Source organism: Atractosteus spatula, chromosome 1, assembly GCF_055471065.1.
Source record: "Atractosteus spatula isolate fAtrSpa1 chromosome 1, fAtrSpa1.hap1, whole genome shotgun sequence".
Classification (NCBI taxonomy): Eukaryota; Metazoa; Chordata; class Actinopteri; order Semionotiformes; family Lepisosteidae; genus Atractosteus; species Atractosteus spatula.
Genome location: NC_142706.1, coordinates 63,134,112 through 63,153,809, shown reverse-complemented (window position 1 = coordinate 63,153,809; position 19,698 = coordinate 63,134,112). Strand labels below are relative to the sequence as shown.

At 44.3% G+C, this 19,698-nt stretch overlaps 1 protein-coding gene across 2 annotated transcripts in view; it reads left to right on the top strand.

Moving 5' to 3' along the window:
- The first annotated feature begins 1,560 nt into the window (after positions 1-1,560).
- col2a1b (collagen, type II, alpha 1b) overlaps positions 1,561-19,698 on the top strand; it is a 57,764-nt gene continuing 39,626 nt past the window's right edge. The window contains exons 1-9 of one of the 2 annotated variants that reach the window (XM_088915415.1): positions 1,561-1,857; positions 6,443-6,649; positions 8,152-8,168; positions 9,305-9,337; positions 10,272-10,304; positions 10,423-10,476; positions 13,565-13,675; positions 14,978-15,055; positions 17,492-17,536. In XM_088915415.1, coding sequence (XP_088771541.1) covers positions 1,761-1,857; positions 6,443-6,649; positions 8,152-8,168; positions 9,305-9,337; positions 10,272-10,304; positions 10,423-10,476; positions 13,565-13,675; positions 14,978-15,055; positions 17,492-17,536 — 675 coding nt within the window. In that variant the 5' untranslated portion in view covers positions 1,561-1,760. The remainder of the gene's footprint in view (positions 1,858-6,442; positions 6,650-8,151; positions 8,169-9,304; positions 9,338-10,271; positions 10,305-10,422; positions 10,477-13,564; positions 13,676-14,977; positions 15,056-17,491; positions 17,537-19,698) is intronic. The other variant, XM_088915426.1, reaches the window with a different exon arrangement.

Genomic DNA, 19,698 nt, shown 5'->3' with positions numbered 1-19,698 from the left:
TAAAACTATTTCAAAGCTTTTTTTTCCCGTTAAAGAATTTAAAGTTTAAATGTGGGTCTCAAGCACCGAGCATTAAAAGAACACCTCAGAATTAAATAATGTAGAAAACAATGCCGGAACTTCGCTTCCATAATCCGAAATATCGCAAATTAACAGAACCCTTAACTAGTCTTTAAAAGTCCTGTTTTTGATAGCCAGACGCAATGGATTAAAGTTTATCGTATTTCGCATATTTACGCCTCATTTACATACCTTTACATTTTTGAAGTCTATCTTCCGAGGAAGAAACCATTCCCGTCAAAGACTTCATCATACATGCGTTACTGGGCTTTTTTTTCTGAAACTCTTTGAAGGCCGGGTAGCCAACGAAAGGCTTCGCCTCGAAGTCGAACTCGTGTAGGGACACAATGCATTGATCTCGAAAATGATTCAGATTCTAGGAAGCAAGTTTGTCTCGCCTGTGGCGAGGTGACTCGGACCTGCTCTCTCCCTTTCAGCACGGAGGTCCAACGTTAAAAGCCGCACTTTAAACACCGATAAAGTGTAACTTATCCGGGTTTTTTTTTTACTCGAGCTACTCTGTCGGAGATCTATTAGTTGTGTGTTTTGATACCAGTACCTTTATCATAATGGACACTTTTAAAGTTTTAGAATAAGTACCGTTGACGTCGAACAGTAAACTTTAATCCATTGCGTCTGGCTATCAAAAACAGGACTTTTAAAGACTAGTTAAGGATTCTGTCAATTTGCGATATTTCGGATTATGGAAGCGAAGTTCCTGCATTGTTTTCTACATTATTTAATTCTGAGGTGTTTTTTTTAATGCTGGTCTGCAGTCGATGAAACGTAAACCCGTTAATAATCCGTTTTCAAAGCTTTGCAATATCGAAGTCCTACTCCTATTCTTTAGTCACTTATAAATAACAATTTGTTTGATGAAATTCACTGTACACCAATTTCCGCCAAGCGGACGCGCCGGTGTCAGGCTGCACTAAAAATCACCGCCATCAGGAGCCGAATATCGTTTTATTCGTACGTCTGTAAATACTAAGATGTTATAAATCTCCGCACAAGTGCTGAACTAAACGCCTTAGTGTGTGTGTGGTTTTTTTTAGAAAAAGAGACAGCGCCCGACGAACAGCCACAACGGAGGAACAGAAAAAAAAAGAAAGTTTCAAAACGAACGGTAGTCGGAAAATCGGCGTTAAAAGAAACCGAAGAACGGGTTTTTAAAAGAAAACGAGCTGAAGGTGCTCTCCTTGAACTCAAGAGCGCAGCTCCTGTGCGGGCTGGCGGAGACGGGCGGCGAGAGGGCGGGGAGGAGAGATTGGGACGGCAAAGAGGGGGTGGGGAGTAGCGGGGCGGGGGGGGTGACTGAGTTGAGGAAAAGTGTAACTTTTTTTGGGTACCCCCTTTTTGTCAGCGCAGGAGAGAAGGAGGGGTCTGGGAGAATGGAAGCGGCAGGCAGAAGGGGAGGGAGACGGGGCTCGGGTTTCAGCCTGGCTGGGGGTAGGGGGTGGACTGGTATCTGGGAATATACGAAGATCCATTCAAGCCAGAGTGGACATAAAACCGCGGTGCCTGGCCTAGAGCAGACAGTGCTGAGTTTCTGCTGAGGCCTGGTGCCGGATTCCTCTTCGGTTGTGAAAGGTTGACTGTATGACGGCTCGGTAGCTACTGGGACAAAACACGAGCCGTCTCTGCTCCTCCTTCGGCCCTTCAACTCATCCCCAAAGGCCCTGCATGTCTAATATTTAGACATGTTCAGCTTTTTGGATTCAAGGACTGTTCTGCTAATCGCAGCAACTCAAGTCATTCTATTAGCGGTTGTCAAATGCCAGGACGAAGAGGATGTCCGTAAGTTGTATTTTTTTAACAAAAAGAAAGTTCTAAAACTTTGCACAGATTTTTTTTTTGTTATTCATTTTGTTTGTGTATTTTTTTTTGTTTTTTATTGATTGCGAGAGCTGGTCTGGGGAGGTCTGCGAACGGAGGGGTCCATCCTGCAATATTAAAAATATTAATATTTTTATTTTTAAGTATTCTTGTTCGCAGTCAGTCGAGCAGATGTCCTATCATAGGATTTTTTCAGTCACGTGAGTTGTGAAGTGTATCAGGTTGTGTAGATATGAGTAACTTCAGTTTTAAAAAAGCTAAACTTCCCTGCATTCGGTTTTTTTTATCAACGTGCAAAGAAGCTGTTTATTGGTCAGACTGTGTGCATTGAATACACTGCAGGTACAGTAATTCCTTAGTGTGTCTCCAGCAGGCTTTGTGGCTTCGAACGGTAACACTACCGTTAAAAGCGGGGAAGCGTTGATAAGGTACCTGAAACTCTTCTGAAAAAGGTCTAAAACCCGCATCGGCTCTGAACTGACGGGCTCTGGACAATCCTGAGATCAGTCCTGTACGTGTGAGGGTGTCGCGGGCTGGGAGACGCACTTAGTAGCTGCTAAGAAGTTTCGAAGCGTGGAAGCCGAGCGAGAGAGATCTAGGACCGCAACTGTCTGGACGCGCTTCGGCAGCGTCTCGGACTTTTTTTTTTACTCGCGTTTGCTCGCTTATTTCTTCATATTGCGATGTTTTTTTTTCTCGGGATAGCTGCGGGCGAGAGCTTTCTTGAGAGGCGATAGCAGAAGGACAGCCGAGGCTCGCTCGCTCGCTCTTGTGAGTGTGTGTGTGCAGTCAGATCATCCTGAATTCCAGCTCAGATTGATAGCCCCCCCCCCCCCTTCCCCAGAGCGGGGGACACCTGCGGGTGTTTTAAAGACATTCCGAAAAGGTTTTGACAGGCTTTTTTTTTTAACTTCTCGGGACTGTCTAAAAAATAGACTCAGGAATTAAAGGTGGTCGGGCTCAAGGCCCCTCTGTGAAAGGCATTCCAGCCGAGTGCGTGGTGGTGGGGGGGGGGAGTGGTGGTTCGGAGGCGATTTGCAGAGAGGGGGCGACGCAGCCCGGGCGCTAGAGCCGGCCCGAGTCCCCTCGCGATGTGCCCGTGTGGAATCCCACCTGGACGGGCTCCGCGGTCAGCTCTGGCTTCCCGTACCCGGCACTCATTTCAGGTTCATGAAAACACAAGAAATCCGTCACACACACCCAAAAAAAAAAGAGGTAACACTTGATGGAACTGGGCCAGCAGTAATGTTCCATAGGAGTTTAGTGGATCCATCTGTTTTCCAGATTAAAATGTGAGACAGACTTGAGTACAGAAGATTGTCTGGCGAGCACAGCTACTGGAAAATGTAATGAATAAACGGTTTTTTTGGGGGGGGGGGGAGAGCGGGGTAAAAACAAAAATGCGTTATTTAACATGGCTATTTTGTCACCAAGTAAGAGGTCGGCCTTAGTTTTGTCCGTAGTGAAAAGCAGGAGGAGGTAGAGGGGAAAAAGGTGAAGAGGGAATAACAAAGTGCTACTGTATGCTCCGGATACCCCTTCAGCCGCGCAGAGGCCCCTGGGCCAGCACAGGAGGCTCTTCCCGAAGCAGACAGATGTTTCGGGATCTGCCTGGCAGGCTCAAAGGGTCACTCCAGGCGCCGGCACCGAGTCACCGAGTCCGAGCCGGCCGGTGAACCTGTCACCCTCATTCCCAGACACGGCTTTTTGATGTGGGACCTCTGAACCCGCTTAAATTCACCCAACCTGCATTTGATATAGGGGGCATTTTCCCCGTCTATAGTATGACTTGAAGCGCAGTTACGTACTGCGTTTTGTGGTTGACACTTAATCCAGGAAAGTAACAAATCCTATAGTGTAGAGCCTCAAGAGGGAAAAATTAGGAGTACTAATTGAAAATGGGGCAAATATTTTAATAAAGGCGAACAACTTTCTATCACGATACCTTGCAAAGGACAGTCGTGGGATATACTTTGGAAACCATAAACCTGCTCGTTTTTCTTTAAAAAGGGTTGGAAAAAGTCAGAGGTATGTCAATGAAGGCTGTCCTTTCTCCATTGTTCAGTGTGTTTGAACTGGCGTCTTCGGGAGTCGCGGTTTCCAGATGGGTTAAAAGCGCCGTGTTTGTTTAAGCAGCACCTCGTGAATTAAGGGCTCTGTCTCTTTAAGAAAGACCCCATTCACAGGTCTCGAGGTCCGCCGGGTTACCCGAGAGCCGACCTGGGTCTCCAAGGTAAACACACCGACCGGCCCGCGCGACGGCAGCTTCGGGCGTCACAGTCTTTCAACTGTTCACGTCAAAGCTTGGAAATGCGTTATTTACAGAAGGTCCAACGTTATTCGTTTTGGCTTCACCGTTAGGCTTTAGTTATCAAAGAACAAAATGCATCTTTTTCATTTTATTTAAAAAAAAATAAAATTAAAATTTTTAGAGAGCCTTTCAAAGACAAGAATCCCAAAATCGATGTGTACAGATTAGGAAGGAAAGAGAGAGCTTTTAAAATATTTATAAAACCAGTCATTGTGCACTATTTCATACAGTATTTAGGATTCTAGTGTGTCAACTGCAGTTTTATAACTTTGCAGCTTCCTAATTGTGCAGCTATGGAAATTATTTTTTATTGCTCTGTGCAGTGTGCGGATTTATTCTTATCACTGTCCGCTTTTGCCCTCAGGTTAATTCTGGGTTTGTTTTCAATTCCATGTCAATTGTATTGTGAAAGTATTTCAATCCTGAGGTAAACGAGAAGGGGTTTTCAGACTGTGAGAACTGTTTTGATTCTGGATAGACGAGGCGCTATCCTTTCGCCCAGAGAGAATTTTCCAGCTCCAAACAGTGCACGGATACGTTTCCAAGACTGTGTTGGAGTTACAGGGATTATCTGTTCCATCTGTCCCGGGATAGAATTGCGCCTTTAACCTTGTGCTATTATTTTAATGAATTAGTTTTCAAAACAAACGTAAAAATGACTGTTTTTACTATATTCAGTCAAACTCAATTAAGCAATAGCTGGCACGGTCGCAGTATTATCAGAGTTTATATACGTAGGCTGCTGTAGTCCAGATTAATATTAATTTAGTTAAAAAAAACACTTAGTGGTGTGCACCCTTAGTTTAGTGTTTTTCCTGCCCTCTTCTCAACGTTTAGAGGCGTTCACGCTGCGTTCGTGTTTTTGAGCAGAAACACCGCAAAAAGCTCCGTGCTTCCCCGTCGTGCTATATCGAGACAAGGAAAAAATAACACGTTACTTTTTTTAAAACGCCTTTAATGTAATACAGTTTTAAGGGGTTGCGCACAGTTTGTATTTACTAGACGTCTGTGTATATAATTAATGCTTATCAGACACTAGACCTTTGATGAAATGAAAGGAAGGGAAGGGAAACGCGTCTGCGCCTCTCGGTCCATCCGCAGCCTGCTATATATAATAACACCTCAGTCTGCGCGTACAAACATCGGCACTCAGCCTTGTAATCTTGAACTGAATGAAGTTTTCTGGCGAAGGTTCCGACTTGGCAAAGCTGGGCAGCCGGCTTGCCTAGCGCCACACTGCCGCCGTGTGGTGGATTGTGGCATTGCACATTGAGTTTAGTTTACTGCGTCGATTTACCGTAGTTTTAACCGCTCGCTCAGCGAATCCAGCCCGTCGTTATCAGAAAGCCAATTATTCGTGTGGTGGGTCGCGGCAGACCCGGGCAGGACTCGACCCCTTGCTGAGCAGGGGTCTCTTCAGAGACGGCGACTAACCTCGTTGAAATGTCTTTTGGAAGGTGGGAGACAACCAGAGCACCCTTGCGCAAACCCCGGGGCAAGCTTGCAGACTCCTCATGGAAGGTGTCCCGGTCTGCACTCAAACCCAAAGACCCAGGAGCAGAGAGGCACCAGGGTTCACCTTCAATCCCATGACTGTGCTGCCCTCGCCCATTTAATTTTATTTCTCAATTTAATTTTAATAAAGAGGAAAAAAATAGACCAAATAGTCACAGGATTTTTCTTCCATTCACATTTATGAAGTATTAATCATCCCATATCTCCTGGGAAAGGCATACCTAAGCTATAGCTATAAAAAAAAATAACAGAAATGTGACGGTTATTTAGTGTTGGCATTCAAAGAATTTGCAGGTGGAATCTTAGGAAGCAAATCCGTGTGGGATTGTTGACTTGTCCATGCAGTGATGTTTTGAGACTGGAACGAGTGCCTGATCCTTTTGAAGTTGGTTACGAATGAGGGATTTTACCATATTTGGAGGACGCGGCCTACATCATCATTTTTGTTGTAATGAAGCAAAAGTAAACGTCTTTGTGTCCGTCTGTTGCGCTTTGTCCTCCCGTCTCTCCACATCGCCGCTGCAAACACGGCACAGCAGCCACAGGGGGGTCCAGACGCACCTGTACGTGTTGCTCCCGCGGGGCGCCGTGTGTGTGTGTGTGTGACATCACAGGCCTGCCTGCCTGCTGACGTGATGACTTCTCTCTCTCTCCTGATCCCGCCCTCCTCCCCCCCACCCACCCACCCCGCCTCCTGGCTCCTGCGCACGGCCTGCGCAGAGGAGGCAGGCAGCTGCGTGCAGGACGGCCAGCGCTATAGCGACAAGGATGTGTGGAAGCCGGAGCCGTGTCGGATTTGCGTGTGCGACACTGGGACTATCCTGTGCGATGAGATTATCTGCGAGGAGCTAAAAGACTGCCCTAACCCCGAGATCCCATTCGGAGAGTGTTGCCCCATCTGCCCCGCTGGCCAGTCTTCGCCTGGTGGTCGTAATTTATTTATTTCCACTTTCATAAATAAATTACCGTGTTTACAGGTTTCTCAACGTTTGTTAGAAAGAGTGAACAGCCACGGATGGCCAGGAGTCTCGACTGTGCCCGAGAGACGGGTCAATCTGATGGTGTAGTTTCCAGTTTCACAATTAACAACAGAAGAGGCGCTTCTAAATTCATTTATCTCTGCGTTTCCGCAGCAGTTATTTTTTTTTACTCTCTCTGTGTATATGGCCTTGGCTATTGGAAAAAAAAAGGTACAACCTTCATAGAATTGGCTAACCCTGGCCCGGCCTGCTAGGGTATATTTCCATTCTCTGTATCGTAGGCGCATATGGAATTCATTATGGAAATACTTTCAGACGTGGCCTAGTCTACCCCTTGCGAGGTCTTCTGGACCGAAAACCAAACTGATTTAAGGAAGAGGGTTAAAAAAACAAAAGAAATTAAACACATGGTAGCTTTAGGCAGTTTTAATCAGACCTTTCAATATAGTTTATTAAAATAATAAACTCAGTTACTGTATCTGCTTGTTTGGCAGTGGAGCTGAATGTGGATAGTAGTTTGTCTACATAAATAGCACATTCAACTTCCAAGTGTATTCAGAAATTCCTTCCAAATTAGAATTCAGTGCACAGTTTTTTTTAAGGTCAAATCTGTACCTTAAAAACCAATAGCAGCATATGAATGCAAGGTCTTTGAAATTAGAAGTGCTCTTTTTCAAATCCTTTTCTTTCACTGTTTTTTTTTTAAAATATTGTCTCCAATTGCTGCGGTTCCCATGTCTCTTCATGCTTCTGAATTGCTGGGAAACCCAGGCAAATATTTCCTGGATTCTCTGGCCTCAGAATGGCCTGTCTGGTGTAAGGAGAGGGTTAATTGTGAAACAGTAAATTCCATGAAATAATATTACAATAACCATTCCATGCTACAAAAAGATGCCTTGAGATTGCTTCAGACAGAAAATCCATGTCTTTGCTATGAGTGTTGCTAATATCCTCCTTCCTGGCTTCATTAACATCATTTTCTACCCTGCTAGCAGGCAGAGGTGATAAGCAGACTGTTTTCTTTCAGCCATACTTTTCTAAAAAACTACTCCATTAATAACCAGCTCGGCCACTGCTTTTCACACTAGATTCATAGCCCGAGTGCCCTTTAACCTTCATGCCTTGCTGTTTTGCTGCTGTCTGCCATGTTCCCATACCCTCTGCCTCTGCTCGGCTTGGGTGCACTACCTCAGAGCATCTGGAGATGGGAGTTGGGTTGCCATGGATGCTTCTCCATGGCAACACTGTGTCGGGCCTGGATGGGTTCACTGCTAGTTTTGCCTTGTCCCCTGATCTCTCCCTGTGTGTCAGTCACTACTTTCCTACTGTAGTTCAGTTTGGCTCCAGCAATAGTCCCAGTTTAGCTAGGAAGGAAGCCGCAGTGATGTAATGGATGTAAACGAGTTTTGAATGATTATTCATGTTTTTTCTTCTTTTTCCTATCAACAGGTCAACCTGGCGCTAAGGTGAGGCCATACTGAGTAATTGTCTTCTGCAGGCAGACATAGCTTTAAACATGGCACAGCCCACTCCTGTCTGAATGTAACAGACCATCAGTGCTCTGGAAACTAGTGAAGCCAAGGAACGGGGTGTTGAACAGGCACCGTTCCTCGCAGGGTTTGGTGTTGCCGATATTTCAACTGTGCCATAGTTAAAGTTAAAATGATGCCCATTTTTTTTGTTCTTTTAGTTTTGACCATTTTCAGCTTAGGTCAGGTTTTTCAGCTATTTCTTTTTACTACACTTGCTCTGTGATTGCAAATAACAATTAACTGTGGAATGTAATCCTAGAAAAGTAGCAATTGTAATGATTGAGTTTTTTTATGGTTTAAGCGGTATTTTTTTGTAGTATGTACAGATTTCTGTAGGACACTGGTTAATTTGATCCTACTTAACATTCATGGGTAAAAGTACTGATACATTTGCATGACATGCCTGAGAGAAAATAAGGAACGTAACAGAGAGGCTTGATACTGTATGTGTACAGTGTCCCAATACACTGTACACTGTTTTTACACTGCACCGTAGGAAGGCTCTTCAGAGGGTTTTGAAGATGCTGGTTGTTTGAAGGTGCTCTGTTTCATTAAATCTTAAATTCATCAGGTCCAACACCATGCATTTTCTTCAGCAGCCGCAGTAATCTGGACTGCTGAAACCGATGAAACTTAAAAGCCTCCTCTGTTAGTGTCGTAACACCGAGGGGGGGAAACTGAGCGTTTGGTTTCGATGGAATCCTGCGCTCTAGCCCCGTCAGAGCCGTTATGGCTGCAACAGAATATGTCTGGCAAGGCAAAGAGGATGGCGGAAAACAGGACAATCTGTTTTCAAGACAAAATCCAGGCTCAGTCTCCGAGCTCGCTGAAGGATGACATCACAAAAACTCTGATTTTTCCATACCACCTGAATTTTTTTTTTTTACAGTTGCATTCATTTTCAGTTGCCAAAGAAAGTCGAGAAGCGCCCCTGGACTGACTGTTTTGAATCAATGTTTCGTTGGCACTGCTTGTTTGACTAGGGCCAGACGCGCAAGCCTCAATGCACTGGTTCCATCTGTGCAGACAATGTACTCATTTTCCTGTTCTGTTTGTGTTTGTCCACACAGGGACAGAAAGGTGAACCAGGAGATATCACAGATGTAAGTGTCCGTGATTTGGGGTTTCCGCTTATATTAACAACTGTGAAATATTCGCCATTTCAAAAGATCCCTGTTTCAAAAATGCAATCCCAAGACTATGAGTGTGTTTCTGATTTCTGTAGTGCTGTATGACGTGGTTGAAAATTTTAAAAATGAAAGGTTCTTTGTTCAGACTTAGGAGGCACATTGTGATTGTTATTTTGATGATGCCAAAGTAGTGAAGGGCTTCTCACAACGTGAAATATTCAGGGTTCTCAAACTGAGCTGATTTCCGTATGATACTGAAATAGCTGTGTTGCGCCTCAGATCAGTAGTCCGCACGCTTGGCCTGTTGCCAAAGACAACAGAGCTTATTTCTGTATCTAGAGGATAACTGGCCAAGAAGGGAGGGAGGTTGAGTGCTGTGGAGCAGACTGAAATAATTTAGCCTTCCTATTGTAAGATGCACAATTGATGTATAGTGTTTCTCACCCGGTTTTAAGCCTGGTGAATTTATGCGCCTGCCAGTCTTGTGCTTTTCTGGATTCGTTTTTACAATGACCAACAGTAAAAACCTACTGGGCATGACTTCCCAGCAGTTGTACTGGTTGTACTGGTGTGCAGGATGCAGGGGCTGCTTTTGGTGTTTTTTGTTGATATTGTATTGATTATGTTTCAGCTGTTATTTATTATTTTATCCAAGTGACGTAACCCTGGGTAGGCTGTTGTGCAATAGCTCAAACACAACACAACACAACCCCCCCCCCCACCTTAAAATTTCAAATACTTTGTATGCAACTACTTTATATATATATCAGAATTTATATATTCAATATTTATATTAATTGTATGTGATACTTTAGCATGGGTATATTTGATTTGATTTTGATGCACGCTGTGCTGTTAGTTGTTTGGTGGCTCTGATGTTAACGCCCTGCTGTTCTTCCTCTCTTAGGTTGTAGGACCACGAGGACCGATGGGCCCCATGGTATGTACATGTCCATCAGGACCCGTCACAGCCTTCGGGCCTGGTTTCTTTTTCGCACGCCGACGCCCTGCCTGCCTGTTCGTGCCCGACAGCTGACCCCTCCTGTCTGTCTCCGCAGGGCCCACCCGGAGAGCAGGGGGCGCGTGGAGAGCGAGGGGATAAGGGCGAGAAAGTGAGTCACGCCGGATCGCTCGCCCGGAGAGCCTGGGGCCGAACGCTGTGCTCGGCCGCACCCGAGCTGAGGAATGGCCCCTTGACTGTGTTTTCACAATCGGTTTCGCTGTAGACGGCGTGGCGTGTTTGTGGTATCTTGTCTCCTGGCCGGGAGTGCTCATCCGCTCGTGTTGTCCTGCGTAGTTCTTTATGGGCGATAGATCAGTGGATGTACCAGGCGCAAGGTTCGCTTCGCTGGGGACTCTGTGGATTTGTCAGGCATGGGCCTGTGAGCCTTTGTTGCACAGCAGATATTCATCTATAAAAGTCCCTACTCTAGCGCTGCTGAAAATGAGTTGTGTGGTACCGAGAGGGTTTCACCCCGCGTGATCGGTACCACAGGTGAATAAGGAATGCTTCTGTGGCCGCAGGGGATGGGGATTTCAGAATTCCCCACCTCACCCATGAGGAGTGAAATACCTGCCGCGAGGTGTGTTCCTAGGCCCCTCAGCCTGCATGCCGACGTTGTCCGCATGCATACCGTGCTTCTGCAGTTTGACTAAGGAAGTGGTTAATGGAAAGTGAGTGGACTCCTGGTCCCAGTATCCCTTCCTGTGCTTCTTGAAACGTCTTCATTACATTTTTGTGAGGCTTGTCATTTCAGCTTTTCCTGGGCAAGGTGGGTGGGAGTTTTATTTTTACCGATAATCCTCCTGCCTGCTGCTGAGAGCAAATCCACAGAAGGAATGCAGGACTTGTAATTGGGGTCACTAGTTTACCCTGAGCTGAACACTATTCTAATCGCCTTGACAGCTGCAGACTCAGTGGTCTCTTTCGATTTTTCTCTTTCTCTCCTAATGAGAACGTATGCAGGTAGAAACCAAATCCACGGCTCATTTTTCATTTCTTTCCCGAAAGACAAAAGAGCCAGTCTTTTCACTGCAGGATGAAGGACATGTGGTTTCTCGGTTTCTTGTGGTTTCATGGTTTAGTCAGTGTTCATTGCACTTTCTGATCCATTCTATGCCAGAAGTGCTGTGAGTTGAATGCTTTTCAAAGCGCTGTATATAATAAGGTTTATTATTAGTATTAGTAGAAACAAAACTGAAACAGATGCAATAAGGTGTTGGTTGACCAGTAGGCGTCGCTACTGGTATTCCTTCTAGAATAGAAGTTGGAGGTGCCACCCTCCTGTGAGTGCTCAAAAGAGTAGAGGTGTTGCTGGCTACATTCTGCTCTGGGCTTGTTCAGTCTGTGCTTCTTAAAGTCCCCTCTTAGCTCAGTTGGTAAAGCAGTTTCTCCCATCTCTACCTGGCCTGCTGTGCAGTGGGGCTGCTGGCACATCATGACAGCTGCTCAATACCCAGGAGTGGAAGAAGCGCATCCCTTCCTGTGTGAGAAGCACTTTGGGATCCTTTGGGATGAAGTCTTGTATATACATGCAGTTGATTATGGGTGCAGATGGATATGGATCTTAGCAGTGTTTAACTATGTGAAGCATAAAATGCACCTCTTCAATTTGTGTTTTGTAAACAAGACCAGAAAACCCAAGTCTACAGTTGTTTTCCAAAGGTGATTATTGTTTTCGCAGCTTGACTGTTTTACCCCTTCAGTGGGATAAACCCGTGAATTTCCTGGTTCTGACAGTCAGAGAGCATGGGTGGACTTCAGCTGGGGTTGTTCAGGAGGATTAATACTTTCTGGCTAGTCCCCTCTGGCTTCAAGTGCCTCATCACTTACATCCTGCTGTATTGTCTCTAGATCTGAGCTTTTGAAAAACATCAGAATCTATGATATGTATTGTCTTTGTGCATATGAACTGTACAGAACTATAATGAACACATTCCCGTTCAATGGCTTAATATCCTTAACAAACAAAAAAGATTAAGTTCATCTGGAATAATGGACTTTTTCTGATAGCTCTTTGACACCCATCTTGCTCAATATTGTGTAATTGATAAGTAACCGGTTTGGCACAACTAGTCCTACAGATATTTCTGAACAAGAACCAATAAAATAATAGATCCTACTTGAAGCACAAGCACAATTTCTTCATTTTTTTTATTCTGAGCAATATTTGAATGGGCTAAAAATACTGTTTTGATTGTAAAAACATACTTAAACCTTTCCCCCCCCCCACTTCTTAGAGTGCAGAAGTGTTCTTAAATAACTTTAATTTAAGTTATTTAATGGTAATAAACTTGGAAGAGTAATACAACTTGGAAAAATATATTTATACAATATTGCAGTACAATGTACAGACGTGCTGTGCAGTGATTGTTTAAACAGTAATCAACTTAGAAGTAGAATCAAGCACTGTTGAAAATAAGAAAAGAGTTCACAGTATATATTCATTTTACTTCTATAGTTTCCCCACAGTAGCACAATGACTATAATATATAGTAAGCAGAATGGATTCATTTTACTCTTAAGCAACCTATAGCATTACTAAAGGGCAAATCAGCATTATGTGACTGAGGCAGATTCTCTTTTTTTTACTGTTGAGTCAACAAGAAAATGAGGATCTTAATGCCTTTAGCCATTGAACCTAGACTTTTGTCTCTAGCCCTGTGACATTGAGCAGATCAGTGCAGTTTATAGCATAGTGCCCTGCACAGTTAGGTGGTTTTCCTGATTGAGCGGTGAAAAGTAATGCTTTTTTCTCGCTTTGTATAGTCATGTTTCAGGTCAACAGTGGAATTAATAATAAGCACGGCCTGTCCAGACAGCGGCTGTGCTGCTCCATCCAGGAAACACTCACTGGTGCCTCTGTGTGGAGGTCACCTTCCATCCGTAGTTTTCATTCTTTCCCAAACTGCCCCTGTTCTGTCCAGTCATTTCAACATACAGTTCAGATATTGGGGGCATCAGTAAGTTTTGTTTATTCACTGTAGGCTTGGGAATTTTTTGCAAAGACAAAATGTAGCTCCAGAGGATTTCCTGTTTGCTTACCTATAAAGAGTAAAGAGCTACGTTTTCATCTTTCTTGTTTCTCTGTTTCTGGCAGTATGTTTCATACGGGTACAGACTGTAGCTACAGTATATGGCGTCCCCTGCCACTGCGCCAAGCGACCGAAGAGTTAACCCCTTCTCTCTCCCCCCACCAGGGCAGCCCTGGTCCACGTGGCAGAGATGGTGAGCCTGGCACTCCTGGCAACCCCGGACCCCCTGGTCCTCCCGGACCCCCAGGACCCAACGGCCCACCCGGCCTTGGCGGAGTAAGTACCGACCCAGCCGCGGCCTGTCAAAGGCAGGCCAGGAAGGAAGGAGAGCAGGGGAGGGGGGGGTGACATGGTGGGTAGGGTGAAGACAAGGCGGCTCTTTGTGTGTCCAGAGGAAGGATTTGTAAAACTAGCCCCGTGCCTCTCTCCCCCCTCCTGCCCCTTTTCTCTGTTCCCCAATGTTACTGTATAATCAGTTGTAGCACTGCACTGAAGTGGTGTCTGCAGTGCCCCCTTGTGGTCACGTGAAGTAATAGCCTCACAGTCGCCTTAAAAATGTATAATCTAATATGAACACAAGAAAGGCTTGATGAGCCAGATTGCTCAGCCCATTTGTAACCTGTTTAGTAGTTAGTACATAGTCGACCTGGGGATCTCCTCTAGACGATATTGGCTTCACAAATGTGGTTTCAATCATATATTCTGCACCTGTCTACATTAAGCATCATAATCCCATTTTACATTACCCTATGTCAGAAAAGGGCAGGGGTAAGTGGAGGCTTTAGAGGATGAAGCTGTTTTTAGTTTCCTTGCGGTGCTCAGTGCTGCTTTGAGGTTACCCATTGTAGTGTAATCAGAGCTGGTAGCAGGTGCTGTGCTTTGAAGTAATAGGTTAAGACCTTAATTGGAGGTGGGTTATAGACAAAGGCGCAAATCAAAGGTAGCTGATGTCTGGGAATCTTCACAACGTTAACCTACAAATGTCCAGAAAAGCTTCCAGTAACATCACTAAATTGAGGGTGCTAGAGCTTTGATTTTACCGTCCTGTCACCATACAGTTAAACGTTTAAAAGGTGAGTCACAACAGAGCCTAGAATCTAGATCCAGTTGTGTCAGAGAGAACAAATATTTCATGCCAAACTGTACAGCAGTTGGATAACATACGTGGGAGAGGGAAAAAAGTGGAAAAATCTCAACCTTCGAAGTTTCCATTGGAACAGCTCATAGTTCGTGGTGTAGCATAGACAATTTAACATAATTTAGTTTCTGGGTTTGAGCTAATGACCTAAACTATTGTTTACAAAAAAAGCGTGATAGTTGGATGAAATCTCTACCTGCCATTAGCCTTGCTCCCATGACTAGTGTAGATCCACTCGTCACTATTTCAGACACAGACGCACCCCACACCTGAGATCATTAGTAGTAAATAAGCCAAGTTTCACAATTTTTCACACCATTAAGCTTGCAGGGAATGCCTGACCTGTCTGTGAACTTTCTGGAAACTGGAACAATATAGCATTAACACTGTAACTACTACAGCAGTGCGCTGATCCTTAAATGTCCTGTTGTGTCTTGCAGAACTTTGCTGCTCAGATGGCAGGAGGATTTGATGAGAAAGCAGGTGGTGCACAGATGGGCGTGATGCAAGGACCAATGGTAAGATTTAAGTTAATGGCATTAGAACACTGCCACCTAGAGGCATGGGGAGACACAGCAGGCTCCCAGATCAGATTAATCTTGGTCTACTTTTGTGCAACATAAAAAACGAATTTCTGACTCAAGTGTTAGCTACCATAAAAAAAGCTTATTTTCTGTACTCTGCACATGTGACGATAAAGAGAGGCGAACAAAATTTGTAGCGCAGGAAGAAGAGCAGAAGCTCTAGAACAGATCTAGAACGGCTAGGTAAACTGTTGCCTTTTTGAGGAACTAATTAATTAAAATTCACGTAGAACACAGGAGAAAAAACATTAATTTACTGTCTTCCAAACTCCAGACATTATTGGGTTGAGGTGGCAGAGGAGCCCAGTTTAGTGAGACTGTTGCCCACTTTAGTGAGAACCGCCAGAGCAGAAGGTGAATGAGCCACACAGGCAGTCTTGTGCCAGGGCTGGCTGTCCTAGGCTCCACGCTGGGCTCTGGCTTGGCACTGGCCACAGGAAGAGGCCTCCCAGGAGCTTACCCAGGGACAGCACCCCATGTGCTCCTCTGTCTGGAGGTTGCCCCAGTATTTACTGCAATCTCAGAAAGTGGGGAACACCTCAAGCCCCCCCAAGACCCTTTATTGTGTACCCATAAAGGCCTGCACTCGGAGGCGATTCTTGCTTTTTTGGCTCACCTTCTGAAAGACCGATTTGAATGATTTTAATAAGGAAAACAGATTAATGGAGATTTCAGACAAAAGCCATAAGCTGGCTAAGGTATTTGCCCAGGAGCAGGTGATACAAATGAAATGTAAACTATTGAATCCATCTGATTAAAAATACTAAGAAAGAGTATGATTATGAAACTGATGGAGTTTAGTTTGTAGATTGCAAAGTAAAAATAACTTGTCTTTTTTCCTTGGGGGAAGATAATTAAACTACCAAGGAATTGATTCTTTGCTGTATGTGACCTGTGCGATCCGTGGCGTTTTCGATGTATTCTAACTCCTGTACAAATATTGCCTCATGTTTTAAAATAATAATACAGTCATATGAAACACGCACTCTTTTCTTTTGGCATTGACTCTAATGGTGCGGATATAGCTTGCCTCTGTGCATCAGCACATATGTTTTCTGCGATTCAGGGAGTGTGTTGTCTTTCCAGAGGTTGTATATTAAAATGGTCATGTCAGAAACAGGTAGGCTCCGCACAAACTCCATTTGCATTGTCACATGCATTTTCATGTCAGTGCGATTGCTATAAGAGTGTTGTAACTTAACCAGGACTAATTCTGGTGTAGTCTATGCATGTTTACATGTATAAGCGATAAGCAATATCACATGTCATCCATGGGTCAGCATTCACTGCCATTTTTGGACAAAGATGTGATTTTAGGGTAAAAGCACTACAAAATGATTCAGTTTTGAAATGCCGCTTGTGCACACTGTGTAAGAATTCCTCCGCAGCTTGTGAGATTTTGGATTGAGAAATCGGGAGAGAGATCTCAGAACTCATCATGGACCATTTCCATTCGTGTCTTTCACAAGTGCAGTACACCACAGTATAGAGTGGCATTGGGGATGGCCCCAGTGGAACAATTAAGAAATTCAATAACCATTCATTCGTCTCCCCCTAGATCCCTGTGATAATATTGTCTGGTTTTACACTAGTTGAGATTGATGGCTTCAGCCTGGAATAGTCTTAAATCGGTCTAAATTCACATAGTCTGTAGTCTTGAGAAGGGGGCTGGACTGCTCTGTGTGTGGTCTCCATCCACAATTCATGTATTTGTAATGGGAAGTGTGTGGAAGCCTACAAAATGTGCCTACACTGGTTTGGCTTGACTGAACTGAATACAACCCGCCTCCATAGGAAGCAAAATATACATTCTTAATACTGGTGATCTCCTGTGAACTGTTTAATGCAAAACATAACAGATTTCTGAGACTGCAAAAAGAGTACAACAGGCATTCTGTGTTATATCCCCCATTACCCCCCTCGAAAAATGCACTGGGGCATATAGTATGGATACATACATAAGTCTGGAAGAAGCTGTTGAAGCTGCATAGTTCTCCTGCACAGCTGCAGCCTGTGACCCCAGCAGGAGAGAAAAGAGCTCTCTCTCTCTTCTCCCCGTGCTGCTGAGGAATGTGTGATTTGTGGTTCTGACAGCTGAGGTAGAGGAACTATTTGTTTTGCTGTGGGGCAAAATGGGCACCAATTAGATTACTGAATTCAACGGCATGGGTGGGGGGGGGGGGCATTCTGGTGGTCAGTCGCTTTTTTAAAGAAATGCACGCTTGAGCTCGGTATCTAGGCTCAGAAGCACAGAGCTGGGCTCAGACAGTGGGAGTGAGCTCTGCGTGTGTGCTGCTCCGGAGCTGGGGGTGGGTGCCCTCACTGTGTTGATGACATCACCTTGACCTCTCTTCTCCTTCCATTCCACAGGGCCCCATGGGTCCCCGAGGACCACCTGGCCCCACTGGATCTCCTGTGAGTACCGAACAGCCTTCCCTGTATAAGTACCCCCAATCTGGATAAAATAAAACCACAGTCTGAGTCTGCACATTGGTCCCGAGATGTGATCACCTGCCCATAACTGTCTGCTTCTCTGGACAGCACTAACTTTAGTGACTGGTGTCAAAAAATAATATTTCCTATCTAAAATGTTGGAAAAACAAAACGCTTTCATCTAAAACTGATTGTAAGTGACGTATAGACATTGTGCTGGCCTCTGCTTTGACCCACTGCTAGAGAACCATGTGGTATTTTCTGTGAGAGGTTAAAGAACTGTGCACGGGCTAACTGTCTGTCAGAGCACATTCAGGTGAACAGTATGACAGTCCTGCTCAACTAGTACAGTCATCCTGCCATTCTTACTCTGTCAGTGATTCATACATTCATATCTTTGTGTCTTCATGTACTGTCTTCTTAGACGTACAGTATATCAAGCCATTTTGCAACAAAACACAGCCAAAACGTTAGAAAAATGCAGTGTAATCCAACTGATTAAACAGAATTGGAAGCTGGAGTATAAACGTGAGTTTTAAGGCAGGATTACATAGTGCCGACAGACGCGCAAGATCTCGTGTGGGCTGGGAGATCATGTCACAACCATGAGGGGCAGAACAGAAAGCAGGGTCTCCTGAGGGTTTCAGGGCTGAAAGAAACATTGTTCCGGAACAGACCGGCTCCTCTCTGTGCTTGTCTTCTGCAAAAGCACACCTAAAAAGTGTGAGAGTCAGGAGTCTTGGGAGTGCACCTCTGTCACTGCAAACAGCACAAACTGTGCTGAGGTGCTTCTCTTTTGTGTTTGGTGATTTTTTTTTTAAATTAGCACTGTGGTATATTCTGAAATAGTGTTTCAAAGGTGGGATGTGTTTGCCCAGAGGAGTGTATACATTTTCCCCACTGTGTGTACTTGCCTGGTGGTGGGAAAACTCTTATCACTGCAGCCATTAAAACAGTCCCATTCAAAGTGAACCCGAGTTTGTAAGAGAGATTTATATAGCAAAAACAACATTGTGGCTTTTTTATACGTGTATTAAATCTGAGCCTCCCATAGTTTTAAGTGTCTTCCTAGATGTTAGACAAGAAGATCATAATCACATCAAAGCAGACATGATATGTACATGGTTCTCATTGCCAAGCTGACAGCCCAGAAATGTGTCAAGCCTGAAACTTTTATTAAAGCCTTTTATCTTACAACAGAGGTGGAGAAACCTGGGGGCATTTTTCTCAAGACACAGAATACCTAACAATTTACGTTCGGCATGCTGTGTATGTTATTGCCAAAATGTTTTTTTTTTGGTAAGAGAGCAGGACTTTCTGTCTTCAGACGTTAACGACCTGCACTAGATCTGCCAAGGACTGTAGCATTGTCCTGTTTAGACATGACACTTAATTAGAAACTGGAGTCATATGGGGGCCTCAATCTTTGTAGATGTACCCTTCATTTTCTGCCAGGGCACAGGGCCCAATTGGAGGATTAGCACTTGGGATAAAAGGGATTTTGAAAAGGAATGTAATTGCTAATGTAATCTCGACAGTGTTTAAATGGACTTTTGTGACCACTAGGTGGCAACTAACAGTGGAAACGTGGCTGTTAACGGTAGTGGAATGGTTCTGGGCGTTATGAATGCACATCTGGACTCTTCGGGACTTTGTTTTGGTTCAGTTTAGGCTTTTGAATTTCATGGTTACTAATGCTGAAGAGAGCCTTGCCCAGATCAATTCCCGTATATGTAAATTGGATGATTATTTCATTCAGTTTATCTAACGGCAGAGAGCCTAGCAGTTGTGCTAATTGATCAAATAATTCTGTGAGAAAAGGGATTTAATTTTTTTTTGTCTGAGCACCTAAGGCCATTCCTAAATTTACATGTCATGCTAAAGCTCACAACCGAGTAACAGTTCTCAGTCTTTACCTGCCTTCATCCACCCTCTTTTATATATATACGCATATTGCTAAGCACATCCTTTATGTAGGATTGTACGTGACAGGTAGACAGTATCGGGCAAAGTTACTATGAAGTTAATAAGAAGTTCTTTTAAGACTTAATGTACGTACAACTACACATGCACTACAAATGATCTGAATGTTTCCCCCAATAATTTTTTAGTCAGCAATACCTCCATCATGAGAGAGGTCTTCA